Source organism: Sciurus vulgaris (genome assembly GCF_902686455.1).
Source record: "Sciurus vulgaris genome assembly, chromosome: 4".
Lineage (NCBI taxonomy): Eukaryota > Metazoa > Chordata > Mammalia > Rodentia > Sciuridae > Sciurus > Sciurus vulgaris.
In genome coordinates, this window is record NC_136464.1 from 175,727,752 (window position 1) to 175,751,026 (window position 23,275).

Sequence of the window (23,275 nt, forward strand, 5' to 3'; positions counted from 1 at the left end):
CTGTAATAAGGTTTGAATTTATTAAAAGATTTATAATTATGGACTAGTTGTATAGTTGATAAATTATGGCCTTCTGAAAAGTAGGACATATAATTTTAAAATTAAGACATAAATGGCTCCTGATGAATAAGTTCTAAACTCCAAAAGTTGAAGAATCTTTAGTTTTTAAAAATATTATCAATTTTTATTTTGCCTTTATTATTTAATCAGGTCCTGAAAACTAATAGCCTTTAAGCTTGAGTGAAGAGTCATGTTTACTTTAATTTTGATATCCATCTGAGACTTTTTCTAATCACATTCTGTCATGTTCACTGCTGACTCTCCTGCTGACACTCAATGGGGCACTTAATATCTATTGATTATTTGAACATAAAGATTTGTCTGCTTGTTACTGGAGAGCCATCAACCCCCGAATTCTAAAACATGAGCATGGGGTATTACTAAGGAGAGAACGATGTTCCATTTTTGTTCTATATGTGGGTTTCTTTTCTTGTGGGATAACTTACATTTAAAAGGTGGATAGATTGAAATCATCAAAAAGAAAAAAAATTATGAGAAGAAAAATTGATGACTTGTTTTTAGAGAAACAATATGATTGAAATTTAAATCTAAGCTATAAAGAATTTTACAATGTTTATTACATAATACTCTGCCTATGGTATCTTTATGAGGGACCTGGGTATTTTTTCTTAAAAGACCTTCCACTTTCTTTTCATACAGTTTACATTTAATAAGGAGGAAACCTGTAAGCTTGTTTGTACGAAAACATACCATACAGAGAAAGCCGAAGACAAACAAAAGTTAGATTTCTTGAAAAAAAGCATGTTACTGAATTATCAACATCACTGGTAAGACATGGAGATTTTGGATTTTAAGCTTTTTCCATTTCAGGATGAAGCATCTATTTCAATGACTAAATTGCTTTGTAGACTGTGTAAAATATGGCAAATTGATTGATTCATTTTCTTAGTAGTAGTAGTAGCATGAAGTAGAGACTTTTACTTGCCAGAGCATTATTAAAGTTGATAGTGCAATTTAAAGAATCATCTTTTAACTGTGCTTAGATTACTGTGATATCTGGTCCTTCTTGACCTGGTATGTAGAATCCTCCTTTTATTCATATGTAGAAATGGGAGAGTGTTTATGTATTGGGGAAAAGCCTGGCTCATTCTTCTAGAGAAATGTTCTTTTATATTATGAGCCATGAAAAGGATCACAGCAAAACAAAATTTAACTTTTATTTGATGTTTTATGATTAGCACCTACTTCAAATCAAACGGATTTTGTTTAACCTTTTTTTTGTAACCATAATGCAACATTAATAAGTTCCTGGGCATGGTGGCACATCCCTGTAATCCCAGCAACTCAAGAGGATAAGGCAGGAGGATCCCAAGTTCAAAGCCAGTCTCTGCCATTTAGTGAGACCCTGTCTCAAAATAAAAAACAAAAAGGACTATGGATGTGACTCAGGGGTAGAGCACCCAGTAGTAAAAATATAAAAAATTATTCAAATTTTATTTCCAAAATTGTATGCTTTTATTATTCAGGAACAAACATAATGTTATAAAAGGCTCTCAAAAGCTATCAAGTATGACCATTGTTAATCTTGCAGGTAATTTTGCTTGCAAATGCCTGTATTCTCTATGAATTTATGGTTTACATGTGTTTTGCCTCTTTAGAAAGTGTAAGGTGCTGGAGATGGTGACCAGGAGTGTTGTGGGGTGCAACGTAGAACAGACCAATCACCACTGAGAAGTCCAAATTTGAGTCTATTAGCCAGCCAACTGACTGTCTTAACACAGTGCCCAAAATGGCTATTGGAGAACAACTCTGATCATAGGGTTGCAGGGGTTTTTATACCATAAGTCAGTACATCAGTCATAAGTGTCTGTTGCTATGATTCAAAACTATAGACTAACATCATGAGATCTAAAATTATAAGCAAAAGAGGAAGTGGGTCAAAACTACCTTAGTTGGGTACAAGTTAAAGAATGGTTACATCTAGACGATCGCTGTTGACATGGTACATTGTCTAAGAAAAATAGGAATCAAAAAGAGAACAACTTTACAGTATATAAGAATTGGCATTTTGTGTTGTCAGACGTGCTATGCTAAGCAACTGTTGATGGGTACAGGGGCGGGGTGTTCCCACGGAAGAAGCACTTCCTTCATAACATGGAGTCTCAGGGTACGAAGCCTGTTTAGTCATTGCCCGTGCAGCCTGGCCTATAACGTTTCCATGGAGTCAAATATGTCAACCCGTCACAAGGAGGCCTATCTTTTTTGTTTTTTCCTTGAACCATCCAGTCTGTGTCTCAGGTTGAATGTTTGTCCACCCCCAGGGAGGTGGAAGCCTTAGACCTCAGTTTTGAGCTGATGAGACTGAGGGTGCAGATAATGTGGTTGGAGCATCTTGTTCCTTTTTGCCTGTTCAGTTCTTCCTCTTCATTTTCCTTATACACATGCAAAGAAATCCTGGAGAGGACAGCCTTGGGGCATGTGCCCATCCCTGAACTAGTCCGGGATTAGGCAGGTTAATTCTGATCAGCAGACCTGGGCAGCATGTACTTGAGCCCCTTAGAAATGAGCTCCCCCTAGGCAAGTGGAGCTCTGGTGGCAGAAGTCAAAGGTGGGTCAGAAGCTTGCCCTCTGCTTTCCCATCTGACTCTTCAGTGTAGACAGGAACTCGAAGGGCTCCTCAGTCTCCTCATGTCTGGCTTCTGATAAGCCAAGAGCTCCCCCAACCCCCACAAGTTATTGTCAGAACACACTTAGTTGCTGAAATGGTACAACTTGGCATACATTTACTTATTCAGAAGTAGCCAAAATTTCCCCTGGTGTTTTTCTTTTCTTTCAAATTGTTCTTTATATCTTTCAAAATAACATTTAAGGCTCAGTTCTTATACACACTTCTCATATTGGCTCCCTCCATCTCTGTTTACTCTAACAGCAGCTGATTTATTGACTGAAGAATGACTCTTCAGGCCTGAGGGTGATTTTTAGTATCTCTCTTACCTTTGTGCACTAGGGGCACCGTGTACAGTCTTGCTCCTCTTGGTAATAGAAGCAGCTCTTCTGTAGTAGCCTCCGTGCAGAAAACACTTAGAAATATTTTAAACTAATTTATGAAGCAATTAACCTAGGCACTATTATTTTTCATGTGTGTTTCTGAATTTTTATGAGCCTACGCAGGTATGTGAAAATGTGCCTTTTTAAAATAGTACCACTGAAATATTGTACACGTTTTTATTTACTTCATTCTTTTTCATAGTTGTAGGACATTCCATTGCATGAATGAACTGTAATTTTACCTCCATAACATTCTAACTATGCATGAATTCATTGTTCTCATTATAGTTAATAATAGCTAATTTTCTTACTTAAGTTAGTGAATATTTTTCTATCTTATTTGGAACGTTAAAACATGATTTGAGGGCAAAGGTGGCAGAATTACTTGAGCGCAGGAGTTTAAGACAAGTCTGGGTAACATACAGAGACCCTATCTCAAAAAAACATCCTGCAATTTGGTAGGCTGAGGCAGTATAGCAGGCTTGAGGCCCACCTGGGCAACTTAGTGAAACCGTGTCTCAAAATAAAAATTCAAAAGGTCTGGGAGTGCAGCTCAGTGGTAGACACCTCTGGGTTCAATCCCAGAACCATAATAACAGAACATAACTTGAGGATCATTTGGGCTTACTCTGTCAGTGGCCTAAGTTATCCTGTGATTCTTAAAACTGACTAGTGTTTTGGTACCAGCCCCAGACACCTGAATTCCCTTGGACTGTGCTCTCCATGGTTTGTGATGGTGCTCCTTGCCTAAGTTTCCAAATCTGTGACTTTCTGTGTCTGTGTGGTTGCGCATACTAGGCAAATGCTCTACCACTGAGCTACACCCCCAGTCCTTTGTGATATTTTTGAAATAAAAACATAATTGCTCAACTAGTTACCAGAGTATTTATAATTTTTTTTAGTTGTAAAATCCCTGCACCATAGTTATTGAACAGGAAGGGATCTTGATATTTCAGTGCATTCAATCCCAGATCCCATCGGGAAATTCAAAATCATAATGGATTGTGTAAGTTTACTCCTGTTAAAACTCCCCAGAATGACTTAAATGCTCAGTTTCTTTGCTTTTGGCTACAGTTTTGGTTATTCCATTATGATCAGGAGTTTTGTAGCTAATTCATCTACAAAATTAGGCTTGATTGGTTACCAGTGTTTCAAATGGAGACCCTGGAGGGAAGAGGGAAAATGGGAAGGAGTCCTACCTGATGAGAACGGAGACGGGCTATTCGCCTTGCCCTTGCACACTTTTTCACACTGCCAGGTTGGACATGGTACATGTTTCTGATGTCACGGATTGAATGAATACTGCTCCCTGACTTAGGAAGGTGGTGATTTAGAACAGCATTCCTTAAACCTTTTTCCATTTATTTCACAGGGCTGGTTGGTTTGTAATGCATCTTGACTACCAGAAACAGGCTACACATCAAGGCATTATATGAATGATGCATACATAAATGTGCTTAAAAAAAAAAAAAAAAAAAAACTTGTCCCTGAACTCCTTATTATCCTCCCCCACCCCAGTATGGGGAGTGGCCTTAGGGCTTTGCACATGCTAGGGAAGTCCTCTACTACCGAACCACTTCCTTATACCTTTTGGAATTTATTTTTACACAGGGTCTCACTAAGTTGCTGAGGCTGGCCTCAAACTTTTTTTTTTAATATATTTTTAGTTGTTGATGGATCTTTTATTTTATTTATTTATATGTGGTGCTAAGTATTGAACCCAGGGCCTCACACATGCCAAGCACGTGCTCTCTACCACTGAGCCACAACTCCGATCTTTGGCCTCAAACTTTAGACACTCCTGCCGCAGCCTCCCAGATAACTGGGATTACAGGTATAAAGCACCATGCCTGGTGAATTCCTCATTTTGTAACTAGCACTATAATATTTATGTAATGCTTTAAATATATTATCAACTCATATGTACTCATTGATTGAACTTCATTGTCTCTCTAAAAAATTAAAGCAATTTATCAGTTTCTTTAGGCCTCCAGAAAATCTATAAATTATTTATTTTATATAGCATTGTTTTATGTTTCTAATATTTTATAGTCTTTCCTTGGAACTAGTAGCCTGCTGTTTATAATAATAAGCAACTTAATAGTATAGGTGATTCCAAAAATTGGGACATTGGGTACTATTAAATAGCATTTAAATGTGACAAAATATGTTTTATTAGGTCATTAAAGTACACCTTGGGTGAATATAGAATCATAATTTTACTTCATAGTACACATTAATTAACAAATAAACCTGCCCTGCAGTGTCATCCTGTGGCTGTAATATAGCTAGTATATTTTGACTCACTTTTTAAAATTTGTGTTCTGCAGTGTGCACAGGGCACAGGGCCCAGACTTTCTATATAGCTGCTATCTGTGCTACAGAACTTTTTTTGGGCATTTTTGTATTTTGGGGTTTTTCTTGGCTGTTGAACTTGGCAGATTTGGTTCTTTAGCTTGATAGCAGTTTTTTTTTTTTTTTTTATTTTTTTTTTAAGAAAGTGCTTGGATTTACAATTTCAATAGATAATTCTGTAATTTTCGCTTTTTCCCCAGTATTCTGGAACCCAGAGCCTTGCACATGCTAGGCAAGCACTTGGTCACTGAGCTACCCCCTCTGTCCTAATTTTCATTTTTTTCTTTTTATCCTGGCCTTTTAGTTAACTGTTTTCCCATATTTTGTAATTCTCCTTTTTATTTAATTACTTGAGTAATAAATATATTTACTTCTATATTATTCAATAAACTATTCCCATAGAACTAGATACATAACTTTGCACCTGATTAGAATTGAGTCTTATGCTATATAATATGATTTAATTAGCAATTGCTCTAAGTTACTTTGTAATATTCCCCTCTCCTACATATATTATAGTATCAAAGAAGCTATAAAATGTTTCCATTTTTTTTATATATATTGGCATGTAATGTCATTACTTATGAATTACTGTGTTCCATCAAAATTCTTTAAGATTTTTGGAATCTTAGAGCATTTAGACACTTACGTTTTACAAAGTGATAACACTGATTTTGGTGTTAATTCTTGGTCATGTTCTCTGGGTTCTCCTCTAACTTGACTCATTTCTGTGCGTAGGATTGTGGATAATATGCCTGTAACATGGTGTTATGATGTTGAAGATGGTCAGAGATTTTGTAATCCTGGATTTCCTATTGGCTGTTACATTACAGATAAAGGCCATGCAAAAGATGCCTGTGTTATTAATGTAAGTTTGTGATAAACTTGATGCTGATTTTTAAAACATGAGTTTTTGGAGAATTTGGTCTTTACTTTGAAAACACTTGTTAACATTCATTAAATAAATACGATTCAGGTATTTGGAGTAACTACTTAGATCTTAAACTTGAGCCACATTAAAAAATGTAAATTTAACTCCAAAATTAAAATAATTTAGATTTAGTTTAACATTTACCGAATGTGTCTCTTGTATGCTAAGGGCTGTGCTAAGGGGTAGGACTTTTGTTCTAACTCTTAATAAAGTTATACTCATAAATGTACACCTAAGAAAACATAGTGGAGTGCCAAAAAGGCCTCATTATATGTTCCTGGACTTTGTATTACAAGTTGGTAGTGTACTTTAAGTCTGACCTGTGAGGCCATTCTTTTGTAATAGGAAAGATGGTGAAAAAAGACAGACATCATTACCCTATGTACATGTATGATTACACTAATGGTGTGAATCTACATCGTGTACAACCATAGAAACAAGAAGTTGTACCCCATTTGTGTACAAGGAAACAAAACACTGTCTGTAAAAAAAAATAAATAAAATTGTTTAAAAAAATGGATTAAGAGTAGCTTAGTGATGGAGCACTTGCCTAGCATGTGTGAGCCCCTGAGTTTGATTCCCAGTACCATAAAAACAAAACCCAAAAATGCATTAATAGAATGGAGACATTAATTTAGATGGTAATTAAAATTGAGAATATATATTAAAATGTTGTATAATCATGACAAACTAATTTAGTCTTATTATGATCTGATAGAAGTGAGAAGATTTAAAATTCTAAGCTTAAAATTTCCTTCTTGTGATAGCCCATTTTGAAAGTTTATATTTTAATTCTTTCTATAGCCAGTTTTCTTCCTTTCATTTTATGTTCTGTTCTACAGTCGGAATTTCATGAAAGAGATACGTTTTACATTTTCAACCATGTTGACATCAAAATATACTATCATGTTGTTGAAACTGGTTCCATGGGAGCAAGATTAGTGGCTGCTAAACTTGAACCAAAAAGGTAACTATATAGACAAAGAGTAAACTAAATAGACAAAGAGTAAATAAACATAAGTGAAATTCAGGTCCAAAAAAAAGTATTTGGGGCCCAAATAACTTATTCCATAATCATTATTCTGGCATTTCAGGATTGATAGTGACTAAAACTCCCTTTAGCTTATTTGTTACTAAATTGTTTGGAGAAACTCTAGTTATTTTTTCCCCTTTGTAGTAATTGGTCATGCCAAGGTACCTTTCTGTTTTTCAATCTGGGAGTTTTGACAGTGATTGGTTTGTCAGCATGTAGTGGAGAACGTGAGTGGTTGGCACAGTGCCCCTTTTTGAGTGGACAGAGCATTGCCTCCAGGACGTGTGACTTTCCTCGAGTCAGAGACCCTTGGGAGCTGAGTGGTGTCTTGGTTCCAAAGCCTTAATGCAGTGTTAGATCTAGTGTGGGAAGAGCTATGGGAAGAGCACTTCTCCAGGTTTCGGGGGTGTTAGCATGAAAGTGCATATTTTGACTTTTTTTTCATGACTTTTCTAACAAGTGAATTAGCCATCTTCTCTCATCACTAGTGATGAAGAAATATGTGCCATAATAAGGTGGTGGTTCATTTAAACTGTGATTTTTTTGTTCGTTTTCTTCTTCAAGTTTATTTAACTGAGTGCAGTGGCACACACCTATAATCCCAGCACTTGGGAGTCAGAAGGATCCAATGAATCCAGGAGTTTTTTGACCAGGTTGGACAAACAATATAGCGAGACCCTGTCTCAACAACAACAACAAAAAGATTATTTAACACTCTTCAAGTATAGTCTTTTCAGAAGTTTGTTTATAATTTGAGTAATGATTTTGTACACATAACTTAGCTCATTATTTATATGAAGTTAATACTTATCCTATTAGATATGACATAGATAATTTCATCTTGAACTATTAGCAGCATTGCAAAATATGGTACAGAAATTCTAACCTTTATTTTATCCCATTTTTTTAAACTGTACTTTATCAGCATTTCACCAAAATGTTTCTTCCCACAGCTTCAAACATACCCATATAGATAAACCAGACTGCTCTGGACCCCCCATGGATATAAGTAACAAGGCCTCTGGGGAGATCAAAATTGCCTATACTTACTCTGTTAGTTTCCAGGTGAGTTTGTTTTTATCTTTGGTATAACTCAGACATTGATTTTAAATTTGTACTACCTAAACTAATTAAAAATACTAATGATTAAGCTTGCCAAATAGTTAAGCTCTTAATGAGCTGGTTTTTAGAATAGTTTGTCAGTGTACCAACCAATATAATCACTCTTGAAACTAAGTTTTAGTTTAAATGGAAAAGAATAAGAAATTGGAGAATTGAGCCTGATTTGTGTCATGCTTAAGAGATGCATGTAGGACAGAAAAGGGCTGGGGATGTGGCTCAGTGGTTAAGTGCCCCTGCGTTCAATCTCCAGTACTCCCCCGCAGAAAAAGATATAAAATAAGCAGGCATAGAAGATGGTATGAAAATGTCAAAGACATGCCAAAACCATTTGGAAAACAATACCATTTTCAAAATCAGAACTTGAGTATGCATTTAGAATTTCCTGTTGCTAGATTTTTTTAGTAAATTGAAGAAAGTATTTTTATCAGTGGAGAAGTTTCTAAACAGGAGTGTAACAGTTTGCTGTGAAAAGTTTAGGCAGTATTCCCCTCAATAAAAAAAAAATGAGTTTGGCAATCTAATGTAGATGTGACATTTAATGCCCCCATGTAGTGTTTAATTTTGCAAGCCCAGCACAGTAAATAGTACATAGTCTAGGTATTAAGAACTCAGTACAAATGACATTTTCCAGATACTCAGTGTACCTAGGTTATGATTTTGTGGTCTTGTTAGCTGCCCCATAGGCTCCAGGTAAAGAATAAATTATTCCATTCAATTATTTTCTGCAGAAATTAAATATGGCTCTAAATTTGGGCATAGAAAATAAACCGTTACTTAGTTTAAAATAAGACTTTTAAGAAAACAAGTTTGTAGGTATTGCCAGAAACTCATATATAGGTTTTCATTTTGTTTTATTTTTATTTTTTCATTTATTGCTTAATCTTATCCAGATTTCCATCAGACTTGAGTAAATCTAAAACTCCCTCAATCTACAACTAACCCTGGTTATGGTCATTAGTAATTGCAGGTGTTGACTGAATGGAAGGGCAGACTCTGGAAGGGTGTTGTGGGATTATTAATTTGCTTTGTCAACAGTTTTTTCTTTCCACCTCCAGGAAGATAAAAACATCAGGTGGGCATCTAGGTGGGACTACATTCTGGAGTCTATGCCTCATACGCACATACAGTGGTTTAGGTAAGAGTACAGTCTGCTTTTGGCTTTCTACTTATTCTTCTCCTTGTCCCTTTGAACATCTCATGTACTCTTTCATCCTTGCATGTGTTTAGAAGTCTGGACTTGGGTTCAAATCCTGGCTTTAAGGAATGAATTGTTTGTCAGGGCAGGCAGTCTGTTTCTCAGAGTTCACCTCTTTGTCTAGAAATACCTAGTTCCTGAGATCATTCAAGGATTGAAGGAGATAATGGCACAGAGCATCTGAGGACATTACTGGGACCCAAGAGTGTGCAGTGAATAGAAGTTGCTGTTATTGTTACAGCTATTCTTACTCTTTCCAAAACATGACTCAGAACTTACCTAGAAGCCTATTCATAGGTACCATTGCTCTTCTTTTCCTGATTTGCCAATTAATCTTTTTGACACTAATCTGTTGAGTAAATTTGTTCTTCAGTAAATTTCTTGAGGGTGTAGGCCAGTCCTTTATTGTTTCCTTGTATGTGATGCAGTGATTTAGGCATAGTAGTTATTTAATAATGTTGATCATGGATAAAAAAGTTCTGGTTCTAAACAGACTATAAAACTACAGGGACCAGGGACATTTCTCAGTAGTAGAGCTCTTGCCTAGCATGTATAAGGCTGTGGGTTTCATCCCCAGCACTTCAAAAACAAAAACAAATGGTATTAGAATAAATATATAAAGCTATGTGTCTACTAGAAGGAAACACAGATGAACACAGTTCATTGAATTTGTTGGATTTTAGGTATTTTAACTTTGATTTTGATTCCTTCTGTTTTGATGTTACTCAATAACCAGTTAAAAACTGTTTCAACTCTTCTGTAGATAAAGCTACAGATAATCATGATGTGCTTATTTTTACAGCATAATGAATTCCCTGGTCATTGTTCTTTTCTTATCTGGAATGGTAGCTATGATTATGTTACGGACACTGCATAAAGATATTGCCAGATATAATCAGATGGATTCTACGGTGAGTGGGGACATTTTATCTAGTCTTTGGTCTGTCAAAGACAATCTTTATTGTTGCTTTAGAAAAAGTTAAAAAGAATAGCTTTAAAAAGTGTTTCAAAACATTCTTCCCAAAAGTTATCTTGAAATCATATTTTCAAATAGGAAAGTGATACTTGAGAATAATCCCAGTGACTGGGAAGGCTGAGGCAGGAGAATTGCACATTTGAGGCTGGTCTCAGCAACTTAATAAGACTTTGTTAAGTCTGACTAAAAGTAAAATCTAAAAAAATATTCAAAGGCTGGGGATGTAGCTCAGTGATCAAATGCCCCTGGATTCAATCCCCAGTACAAAAAAGAAAAAGGTATCCTGTAGAAGTTTAGTCATCACGGCATTCAGAAATAACTGTTCACAGCCTCACCTGTGTCAGTAGGTCAGCTTCCCTCACTATGTGTCATTAACTCTGTCAGCTTCATCATCCTTACCATACACCGAATAATATTATTCCTGAGCCATTTTTACTTAAATTTTAATTGAATTTTTGTCATTTCAACCTTGTGGTATATTTAACTTAATTTCAGTGTCCCAGGCTCATTTATTCTCAAACACTTTAAGTTGTATATAATGTTACACTTTTTGTACTTTCATTTCATGGCAGCACAATAACAGAATTTTTGCAAGAATCACAGTAATTTGTAATGAATGCAAAAATATTAAAGTTTCCTTTGCTTTCTGTTCTTCAGCTTCTCTATCCTTATCCCACAAACCTTTCTATCCTTCTGATTGGAAAAGAACACTAATATTTATAATCTTTTAGTATTTCTACTCCATAGTCTCTTTTCTGTGACTTTTATTGGTCATGTGTCATTAAACTTTTTAAAAATAATTTCAAAATACTCTGTTCACAATCAGCTATTCCAAATTGTCTTAATTTGTAGTCGCTGTGTGGAGTTTGCTTCCTTCCACTCCTGGTCTTGTTCTTGTTGTCCCTCCAGTCTCTTAACTGCAACCATGAGTGAGTGTGCTCAAACACAAGTCAGATTGTTTCACTCCCAAGCTCTACCTTCCAGTGACTTCCCACCTGTAAAGCCTTGTGTCACCTTCCAGTGCTGCGATCACCCATGCTGCCCACCTTGCCATCAGCAACAGCACAGGCACATTCTCATGTCAAGGCATTCACTTGCTACAGTCTCTGTTTTGGGTGCTTGTCCTCCTTGCCTTCTTCAGCTCTTTGGGGAAAAGTGGTCTCCCCAGTGAGAACTTCCTGGCTGTCCCACCTGAGATTACCTCATCTCCCACACACAGCCATACTTCCTGATTTTCCTCTATAGTGCTTATTGCTCTCTTAAGTACTGTTATAGTGCTTACTTTTTTTTGTCTGCCTTCCCAATGAAAATACATACTCATGAGAACAGGGATTTTTCTATTACTTATATTCCCCTGTTTAAGCAGTGCTGAGCATACTGTTGTTGCTCAATAAAAAATTTGCTTGACGCATGCATGAACAAGTCATCAAGCCTTGACATACCAGACTTACTGCTGCATTGGCCACCTTATGATGAGTAGCATCCAAAGACTTCCCCTGTTCTACCCTATGCCCCAAAAGAGTGGACTGAATCAGAGCAGGAAGTAGAATGCAAGTGGAGGAGCAAGGTTCCCTGGATGATGCCTGCCTCCCCCCTCAGCCAGTTGGAAGGCTGACTCATGAGTGTGTGATGAGGAGCCAAGTCTCAGTCTTCTGAAGTAAAGCTGGATTCTCCAGGGGTGCCAGAATTGAAATGGTCCTAGGTTTGTGAGTGACTCTGATTGTTGGCAGAATCAAGTGGAAATCCTGTGAAAGAAAGTCTCCATGTTAGGTTTGCAGAGTGTCTCATTTAACATCAGTAAAATATGAGCACTGATTTAGAAATCCACAAAATTTTATAATAAACAATTAATTTCGATTCCCCAAGATCTCAGGTACTGGAACTATTAGTTTCAGAGTATAAAATATACAAAAACGTATTAGCTAAGAATGTTCCAGAACAAATAAGACAAAAATCCATAGATAGAAGATACATTGTATACAGAGCAGAAAAAAATGAAAAGAAATACACTCTTAGATCAGTAGTGGCAAGAGCATAAAATACTAGGGAAGGGAGAAGATCTTTGAGAGGAAAAAAGATAGCATCTACAGTGGACAGAGGGAGAGTGACCGAGGAGGCTCAAGAACAAGCGTGTGAGCGTGGGAAAAATGAGCTCGTCACGCAGACTCACACATCAGAGCTGCTCTGAGGAACGAGGCTGAAATACCTTTCTCAGATGAACAAAAAACAGTTGAACACAAGCGGACTATACAAAAGGGATTTTTGTACAAATACTCCAGCAGAAAATAAGTAAATGAAACCAATCCAAAAAGGAGATTTAGAAGGAATTCCAAGTAAACACTTTTCTGTATATAATTATAATGTCTAAATTCAGATTTAAACAAGATGTATAAATAGGGGCAGAACAGATTCTTTGGCAAGTGGTATTGGAATAAAATTTAAAAATTAAAGATAACTATTTCTTAGATTAAAATAACTAATGATTTAATGGAAATGAATTTATAACATATTAGAAGAAAACACGGAAAGTTATGTTTAAATCTTGAAGATGGGTAGAATTTTATAAAATATGACAGCCAAAAGCCCATGAAAAAAATGACTCCTCTGTTATTACTTGATTAATACACACACACACACACACACAATTGACCAAAAAATGCTATCAAATAAAAAACACAGGGCTGGGGATATAGCTCAGTTGGTAGAGTACTTGCCTTGCATGCACAAGGCCCTGGGTTCAATCCCCAGCACCAAAAAATAAAAAATAAATAAAAACCACAGATGTCAAACAGGGAAAAATATTTCAAATACCTAACGTAGTTAAGTCCTCAATAAATAAAGAAATCCTAAAAATCATTGAGAAAACAGTCAACAACACAGTAAAAAACTGGGCAAGGTACATAAAAAGAGTCCATAAAAGAAAATATAAATGATTGTTAAATATGCAAAAAGATGTGACAGTAAGAAAAATGCAAATTTAAAGTACAACACAATATTATTTGTTAACCAAGTACCTTGGCAGAAATTAAAATGTTCATTAAGATCCTATGTTGAGTGATTAAGGACAGGAGCATTTCGGTACACTGTGAGAGAATGTAAAGTGGTGTAAGCTAGGAAGGCCGTTTGCAGATACCTTCCTACTTATTGATATAATTTGACTCAACAATATCACTTTTTCAAATTAATCTGGATGCATAGGATTTTATATTTTTATTTTAAAATAATAAATATATCATTGTTTACGAATAGCAGGTTATAAGCAACCCAAGTACCCATCAACAGGGGACTGGTTGTATGAATTATAAACTATCCATGTAATAGAATACTGCATAATTAAAAAGAATAGGATAGGATTAGGGATGTAGCTCAGTGGATGTTGCCAAGCTTCTATGAAGCCCCGGGTTCAAGTCCTAGTACTATAAAAAAAGTGTGTGGGGGAGAAATAGCTATATAAACAAAAAGTAGAAGGAAATCCTTAAGATGTTACTAGACTAGAAAAGCTTAGTATCAAATATGCATGTGGTGTGCTCTCTTTTTGGTAAACAGAAAATGTGTTCACACATTTGCTTACATGCATTAATGTAGACTGTCTCTACAAGGATAACAAAAATCTAGTCACATAGGTTTGGCCCAGAAAAGGCTTTAGCTTTCTGGAAAAGCCTAGGTTTTTTTCAGTGTCTATTCAACAGAAGGTAATAAGAAATAGGCCTTTGTGGCTGGGTGCAGTGGCACATGCCTATAATCCCAGCAGCTTGGGAGGCTAAGGCAGGAGGATCAAGAGTTCAAGGCCAGCCTCAGCAACAGTAAGCTGCTAAGCAACTCAGTGAGACCCTGTCTCTAAATAAAGTACAAAATGGGTCTGGGGATGTGACTCAATGGTTGAGTGCCCTGAGTTCAATCCCAGGTACCCCCCAAAAAGAAATGGTCCCTTGTCTAACACTACCCCATCTAAAAGAAGAAGTGCATATAATTTTTCTCCTACTTTTTAAACATTCACAAAAGCAAAAAGATCAGTATGCCCATCTTCAATAATTATCAACTCATGTTCAGTCTTGTTTCATTTGTAGAATCCCACCAATAGCCTCCCCCATTTTTTTAAAAACCCTCAAACTTGTGATGTTCCTGCCTCTGCCTCCCCTAATAGTTGGGATTTCACTCATGCACCACTGTGTCTTTGCACAAGATAGAAGTTGAAATGGGAATTTGTGGGAGGGATACAGGCATACCCTAGAGGGGATGTTGAGAGAAAAGGGACCAGATTTTGAAGGATTTGTAAGCTGCATAGTCTGAAGGTCATTAAGAAGCTGTTGAAGAACTTGAAACAGTAGTGACACATGGCCAGATTTATGTTTTGGGAAAATCACTTTGAATGTTATGTGGAGAAGGTTTGGAGCTGGGCAGAGATCAGACAGGTCTGGGAGGAAGTAGACAGAGTGTTTAGGAGGTTGTTGGAGCTAATTAACTGGTTGAGTATAGAAGTGGAGAGTATAGAAATCAGAGAGAAGTCAATGATTGACCCCACTTTTCTGGCCCAGTCACCTGGTTGGCTTTAAGGATCCCTCTGGCTGCTGTATAGAGGATCAGCTGAATGGAGACAAGGGCTGAAACAAACCAATTTAGTGTAGCCAGGCCATATCTGGTAAGATTTGATAACCTAAGCCATGAGAGAGAGAAGTGGGGGTCTGTGGATATATTTTGGTGGTAGAACTACAGAATTTGTTAAAGAGTTGTATGGGGGGTATGAAAAAAGGAGAGACTCAGGTCACTCCCAGGTTTTGGAATTTGAGCAGCTGGAAGGATAGAGTTTTGATCTACTGAGAGAGACTATAGGAAGAAAAACTTAGGGAGTGAGAATCAATTCAGGTATGGATAATTCTGGGGTTTTTTTTTTTTTTTTCTGGTTTGCTTTAGTATATTGGTTATCTTTCTAATATAAATTATGAGAAAGCAATTCTGATTCAGTGGAAGAGATGCTGAAAGATTCAAGATTAATGTCTTAATTCTGGCCCCATGGGAAATGACTTTGGTCAAGTCCAGAGTCATCAATGGGAAAGATGTAGAAAGATGAACTCTCAGAACATGGGTTTCCAGCTAGAATCTGTTCCTTGCCTACTTATGTCAATTTTTTTCTTCCAGCCTGCTCAGGCTGATTCTCTAGGTTAATATGGTGGAGATCAAGTTTGCTGTAGTAGAGAAAGGAAGTGACAGGCTGAACCCAGTGGCAGTGTTGAAAAGCTTCCCAAGTCACACTTGGCCCAGGCTTCTCCAGGGAAGATGGACAGAGGGAAAGGAGGTGCTGTCACCAAGTGAAGGCTTGGCACAGGGCTCTGGAAAGTTCAGAGGAACTGGAGGCCCAGGTGGCAGGACATGCCTGGATAACAACAAACTCCTATGGCCTTGAGAATCTGCAGTGCCAATACAAGGGACAGCAGTCCAAACCCCATTATGAGTAAGCAGATTGATCCATATGACAAAGACTTGCCCTAACCTGTCTCCCATGTGGGACTGACCCAGCTCCATTAAGCCCATGGTGGGCAGCCTGGGTGAAAGGTGGTCAGGGTAGCCCAGTGTTGGACAAGACACCATGGTAGACAGACCCCATCTGGTTTCTGAGATGAGCTGGTTGATCTCCATCTCTCAAAACTTTTGGACATGCACACAGCTGAAGGAGGTCTTGCTGGCCGAGAACTTTGGAAAGCTCCCTCTAGTGAGACTAGGCGAGGTGGCAGGGTGGGAGTCGGGGTAGGGACTGCCTTGAGAAAGCAGCTGAGGAATGGATGGATTGGGATTTGCAGAGACTTCAGAGATGATGCCTGGTCTGATAGGAACCGTGATTCAGTGGTCGGAGTTGGGGCTAATTTGGCAAATGAGGTAGTTTCATCCTGACTTTTCTAAGCAGGGTTGGTCTGGGAAGACAGATAACAGGCCTTCCCAAGACTCAAGGGAATGAAAAGTGGCCAAGAAAAGCCAGGTTCGGGTTCCCAGAATGCAATGAGGGCTGTAAAGGATTCTAGGTGCAGGCAGAGCTGATGGCCCTTCTGCCCATGATTCTAATCCTGACATTGGCTTGGAGGCAGAGACGGCCCTCCCCTGATCTTCCAAAGCCCTGGAGATAAAGGGACCAGCTGGAAGATGGGCCTTGGGGCATCCAAGGATGCAATAAGTGTGTGACAGTGTTTGAAGATTTCTATTAAGACAACCAAGTGGACCTTTGATAGGAACTTGTGTTTGTGTCTGGAGGTCAGCATGCAGTTGGGGCTGGTAGCACAGGCTTATTGGTATGTTAACGACCAAACTTGCTGCTAGTAAAATAGCTGTAGTATGAGAGGGCTAATGCCATTTGCTTATTTTGGAGATAAATATGGGTTGAAAAGGATAAAATATGATCAAAAATCAAATCAAATTGGATCACAAAATCTTGATTTAAGGTAGTTGGTAAGAATCACATAATTTTTGTAAAGTTTCTCAATAAGATTTATAGACCTTAATACATAGTATTCCTTTAGAAACAGGAAAGTCATATAAAACTCCATGAGTTAAGCTCTGATCTTCAAAAATGAAATGAAATGTTAACATTTGTAAGTTTACAAAGTTTATCTTCTATTAGGGAATAATTTAGTAGTGTAGTCTGGGCGATTCCTCATGACGCATTGAACTGATTTCATTCCCTTTTTAGGAGGATGCCCAGGAAGAATTTGGCTGGAAACTAGTTCATGGTGATATATTTCGTCCTCCAAGAAAAGGAATGCTTCTATCAGTCTTTCTAGGATCCGGCACACAGATTTTAATTATGACTTTTGTGACTTTGTGTAAGTGTTAAGTGAAAATTAAAAAGTAGAAAATATATTTTCTAAATTGTTATTTGGAAACCAGTTTTCCTAAGTAAAGTTACTAGGCTAGATTGTTTCTAGTTCTTTTTTTAGATATCGGTGGACCTTTATTTTAATATTTATATGTGGTGCTAAGAATAGAACCCAGTGCCTCACACATACTGGGCAAGCGCTCTACCACTGAGCCATAATCCCAACTCCCTGATTCTAGTTCTTTTGACTTCCAAAATCTATGTGCTTTGGCTCTGAGTGCCTTAGGGGCAGGTTACCTGTGTTTGAAGGCTGACTTTTGTTAGTCTTTGTCTTGGTGACACTGGGTACAGATAAATAGGTCCTCAGAGGCCATCTGGAGACTGGGTAGCGTGGAAGCAGGGTCACTTGTGGGAGAGGGGGGAGCAATTTGATTATGACTCCAAGATGTTCTTGGTGTCCAGAAGAGAGGAGAGAAGGAACAGGAGGCAAGGTGGTGAGTAACCCTTTCTTATCTCATGGGGTAGGACTTAGGGAGAAGACTTTTTTCTAGTAGTGTTCAGGAAAGGTCTTCCCACAAAGTGCATCTCTTCTATGTGCCACTGAACATCTGGAGAAATTGTTTTTGTCAATTAGGGTAGTCTTTTTTTTTTTTTTTTTTTTTTTAACTTCTTTTAGAGGTATTAATCAACCACAGGAGGGATTCTGGGGATACATTAATTCTAGGTTCTTAGCTGGATCTGGTGACACATGCCTGTAATCCCAGAGACTCTAGCAAGAGGATTATAATTTAGCTAGACCCCCAACAACTTAGTAAGACCCTGTCTCAAAATAATAAATAAAAAGGGCTGGGTATGTAGCTCAGTGGTGAAATGCCCCTGGGTTCAAGTAAAAAAATAAGTAAAAAGAAATAATTCCAAGTTCTTCCAGTTTACCTAATGAATTTTTGAATTTTACATGTTTCTCCATGTTTTCCTTTATTGATATTTTCTACTGATGAGCAGGTATTGCTGGAAGAATTCAAAACAGCTGACTTTTTCTTTTTAGTGAACATTTGTTCTTATGTTTGATTGCATATTAAATATGGATTACTATAGTCATTTTCTGTTAGTAAAATTCTTCTAATTTTTTATGATGGATTTAACTCTAGAAATGCTTTGCAGAGACGATTGTCACTTCCAGATGGCACCTAAGTAAGTTTTGGAGCCACTGATTGAGACCTTCTCGTTCAATTTAAAAAAACTAGAACTTATTTCTAAAAAATCTAATCACAACTCAAGGAGATGCAGCTTTGATAGGGCTAGAATTTGTTAAAAAAAAAAAAAAAAAAAATATATATATATATGAGTGAAGAGGGTAGATCTGCATGTGGCCAGAGGACAGCACGATAGACAGCCAGAACAGACTCTTGGAGATAAGTTTTTGCTTTAAAATCTTATCAGGAGCTGCCTATTACCACCTTACCAGCAGGTCCTTGCTGGGGCAGCTAGAAAATGTGAGGAAGGGAAGTTTCAGAGAGCCCAGAACAGGAAGGGACAGGGATCATTTTTCTTAAGTCCCCTAAAACCAACTTTGCTCAAGGACAATCCATTCTTTAGGCCTTGAGAGCCACGGATGTGTTTCTTAGTTGAAATCCTGGCAGGTCTTTAAAGCTGCCCCGATCTGCTTCCTGCTGGTTATGACTTTGGTGCCAGTTAGAAGGTGTGTGTACTTTGTCACGTATGTGCTTGGCCATGCATACTTTGGGGAAGCAGGATTAGAAGGCCGCTTGAAGCTTCGTGACATTGTTTTACTGGCCTTGAAATTATGAGTACATCATGACTTCTGAACTCCAGTTTAAAGGTGGGAATCTATGAATGTAAGGTAAGATTTTCATTCTAATTAGTAGGAAAGGTTATATAGGGAAGAGGAAGCAGAGCTAACAACCAATCAGGGTAGGGGCCAGAGTTTTACTGAGTAATTTGTTTTCCTTTAGTACTTTGTTTTCCAAAAGCTAATGGTACTATGAAACCTTTTCCACTTATTTTGCTCCAATTATATTCTCTTATCTCTTATGTTTCAGTGTTATACATTCTTTAAATATTTTTTATCCCAGAGGACCTAGAATTTTTAAAGGAAACAAAAGTGGGAATATTTTTATTCATTTAATGTTAAAGACCATATTTGAATCTGAGAAGAAGTGAAAACACTCTGGAGCTTCTGGTTAGCTTCCCCTGACCATGGGAAAGATAGGGTATTAAGGAACTTCTCAAGTGGAGTTTGCCTTCTGTCTGACCATATTAATGCAGTACTTTAAATAATTACTAGGGTTTGGTATAGCTGCATAGTAAGGTAGTATATGATTATCCTGAGGTTGTATTTGTTTTCTTATTTAAAATATGAGAGGTTTCTTGGCTGTCATTTTGCAGCAAAGGAAACAGAGGAATAACATTTATAACCTTTAATGATCTATTTTTTAGTTTTTGCTTGCCTGGGATTTTTGTCCCCTGCCAACCGAGGAGCACTGATGACGTGCGCTGTGGTCTTATGGGTGTTGCTGGGCACTCCTGCAGGCTATGTTGCTGCCAGATTCTATAAGTGTAAGTAAAGGTCATTGTGTCTGGTTTTTAGATCAGGAATCAAATCTACCACAGTAAGGGGTCTGAGGCTGGGCTTCAGATGGGTGGTGCTCTGTAAACAGTAGGTATTATATGTGTCTCTCCTTAGGTAAAGGAAGCCTGATTGGTGATTTCTTTTATTATGTGAACGACTTTGCCTAGATTTATCTATTCAGAATGCTTAGTAAAATATGCAAATTTGGATGCTGTTTATCCACCATACCCTCCTTCTTTTTTCTTTTAAACTTTGGTCTAGCAGATCAAGCTCATAAACAACTTAGATTTGAACTAACAAAAGAAGAAAGTATACAAATTGGGCTCATGCATGCTAGGCAAGCACATTACCACCAAGTCACAACCCCAGCCCACACAAAATAATGTATCTAGGTAGACTTTTTGTAATGTATAAGAAGTCTTATAAACTTAATTCTTATGTATAATAAACTATTTAAATTAGACTAAGATCTATTTTAGACAACCCTGAAGTAGGTTACTTTTATAATATCATTAGTTACAGTCTCCCGTATTCTTGCTTTCCAGAAGCAAAGCGAAGTTCAGCATAAAAAAAAGTCAAGGCTAGAGAGCAAGACTGAATGGCCTAGAAGGCAGCTTGGCAGGGTCAGAGTGTGAGTTGGCCCTACTTAGGAGTGCCAAAGCCCTTATCAGTAATCTGGGATTTACTGTGATTCTGGGTCTTTTTGATAGGAGAGTCAGTCAAGGTGAAACACAGTAGGTTACATAGGTGACCTTAAGGTAAGGTTGGGGAGTCTCAGCCTCAAGTAGAATGGTAAGCCTGGCTGCAGATACGGTTCTCTCTGAGTACGTGAAGTTCTGCTTGGAAGTGCGTGTGTTAATTTCTGTAGATTTTATCAAGTTCCTTTTTTCTTTCACCCTTCACTAAAGGACATGGGACTAGGGTAGTCATGTGAATCTGAATATGGATGAGATATGGTCAGACCCCAGCTGCCTTATTTTTTGCCATCACTCCCTTTCTCATGATTTCGACTGCACTAACTTTCTGCCAGTTCCTCAGCCCGCTGTGCACCTTCATGCCTGCCTTCACCTCCACACCTGCCTTCACCTCCACACCCCTCTACTTCGAGGTGCCCTCCTGCTGTTGCCTCTCCATCTTTCAGCTCTTCCCACTCAGATGCAGTAGCATGTTAATCAGGTAGAACTTACTGGGAGGTGCTGTCTTGTGGCCTCATCAGGAAAACACTTCATTTGATAGAATCATTTCTAATGTTAAAAAAAAATACTCCTTGAATGTCAGAGTTATATTAAGCCCAGAAGTATGAATTCACAGTGTTACTGAGAGATTTGTGAAATTATTATCATATATAGATGATTTTATTATATGTGCATGTATTTGAAGGTAGATAATTTTGTCATATTTTTAGGATTAGTGGTATTTAAACTTCCTTACAAACAATGCCCAAACTTTTTTTAAAATAAAAACTAGGCCAGGTGCGGTCGTGCACACCTATAATCCCAGCAGCTCGGGAGGCTGAGGCAGGAGGATTGCAGGTTCAAAGCCAGCCTCAGCTAAATCAAGGCACTAAGCAACTCAGTGAGACCATGTCTCTAAATAAAATACAAAATAGGGTTGGGGATGTGGCTTAAGGGTTGAGTGCCCCTGAATTCAATCTGGTAAATCAGCCCCCCAAATCAAAACCATTCTAATTTCAGTCAGTTTTATCTCTGACTTTAAAACTGGAAGCAGAGGGGTTTTTTTTATTATTGTTGGTTTATTTGTTTTTTATTCTATATATTTCAGTGTTTAATCATTTTTAAAATGGAAAAATAATTGAAGGGGGGGAGAGTAAAAAGTTTATAAGCAAATCTGTTCTGTCAAAAGACCATAACCCTTTCTTTCTTCTCAGTCATCTGATCTGACACACTCACCTCCCTAACCCCTACCAGAAATCACAGTGGTAGAGAAACTCTGAGAAGTCAGACCTGGTATGGAGAGTTAAGGGGATTGCATGTCATATCGGAGGGTTCCTGGTTTTAGAGTGAATTCTGAAAACAAGGATTTCTCCATCTCTATTGTTTCCTCTTTCCCCACCCTATTAATTGATACCACCTTAGGATTTAAGGGGGTTATTTTGTGTTGAGGTAAAAAAAAAAAAAAAGAAAAAGTACTGATCTGGATGACTTTCCTTTCATACCAGATTTGTTTTATGCTGAAGCGAGTCTCTAGAGCAAAATGTTCTGTGCCTTGCATCTTGGATCTGGATCATTTGTTAAGGGGCATCGTGGTGTATTTGCTGGGATCATTTTCTAAGTGTGAGCAGCCAATGCTGCCTGACAGTTTGGCAATTGCCAGATATTGGGAGTATGGTATTTGGCTTTGTTTAAAGAAAAGTCTCTATACCACTTTTGTTTTCTTCTACAGCCTTTGGAGGTGAGAAGTGGAAAACAAATGTTTTATTGACATCATTTCTTTGTCCTGGGTAAGTGAGTTTTTCAATAATTACTTTTTAACATAATCATATCTGCATGGATGCATGCTAGACATGGCATCACAAACCATAGGAACTAAAATAAATGATGTTGGGACAACTCATTATATGAAGGGAGAAAACACCTGCTTTTATATTTCATACACACAATAAGTTTGTGGTAGGTTGAAACCTAAACCTAATAGGCAGAACTATTGAACAAAAATATACAAGAGTATCTTCATGATGTCAGGTTAGGGAGTACTGTTCTCTTAAATAAGGGATACAAGGATAAACAAGAAAACGTTTAAAAACTATGTAGTGCTGGGAGATAGTACAGTGATCATGTCATGCTTAACATATGTGAATCCCTCAGCACTAAAAAAAAATTTTTTTAATTAAAAAAAAACTGAGTAGTGTATGTAGAACCAATTATGATTATAACCATATTTTTAACATGTACTCAGAAGACAGCTTGAAAGGAAACTTAACTATACACATTCAGGTGTTTAGGTTCAGAAAAAGCTGCAGGCTAAGAGAGCAAGAAGTTTAATGAGGAATTAGTGACTGGAGTATAGAAATAACTCACATATATAACTTTGCAAACATCAGGCAACCCAAGTAAAAAATGAATGGTGAATGTAACCAGCAGGTCACAGAAGGTAAAACCTAAAAGGCCAACCCAAGATGCTTGCTTTAGTTGTCTATAGGAAATCCAAGTTAAAACAGCATTTCTAAATGTGGTGAAAATAT

At 37.5% G+C, this 23,275-nt stretch overlaps 1 protein-coding gene across 1 annotated transcript in view; it reads left to right on the forward strand.

The window, feature by feature from the left end:
• The window catches only part of TM9SF2 (transmembrane 9 superfamily member 2), a 60,068-nt gene that overhangs the window by 21,333 nt on the left and 15,460 nt on the right, over positions 1-23,275 (forward strand). Inside the window, exons 4-12 of the mRNA XM_079136889.1 lie at positions 721-848; positions 6,163-6,292; positions 7,198-7,322; positions 8,342-8,453; positions 9,566-9,645; positions 10,508-10,616; positions 17,358-17,490; positions 19,941-20,060; positions 22,477-22,534. Of these exons, the coding sequence (XP_078993015.1) occupies positions 721-848; positions 6,163-6,292; positions 7,198-7,322; positions 8,342-8,453; positions 9,566-9,645; positions 10,508-10,616; positions 17,358-17,490; positions 19,941-20,060; positions 22,477-22,534 (995 nt within the window). The remainder of the gene's footprint in view (positions 1-720; positions 849-6,162; positions 6,293-7,197; positions 7,323-8,341; positions 8,454-9,565; positions 9,646-10,507; positions 10,617-17,357; positions 17,491-19,940; positions 20,061-22,476; positions 22,535-23,275) is intronic.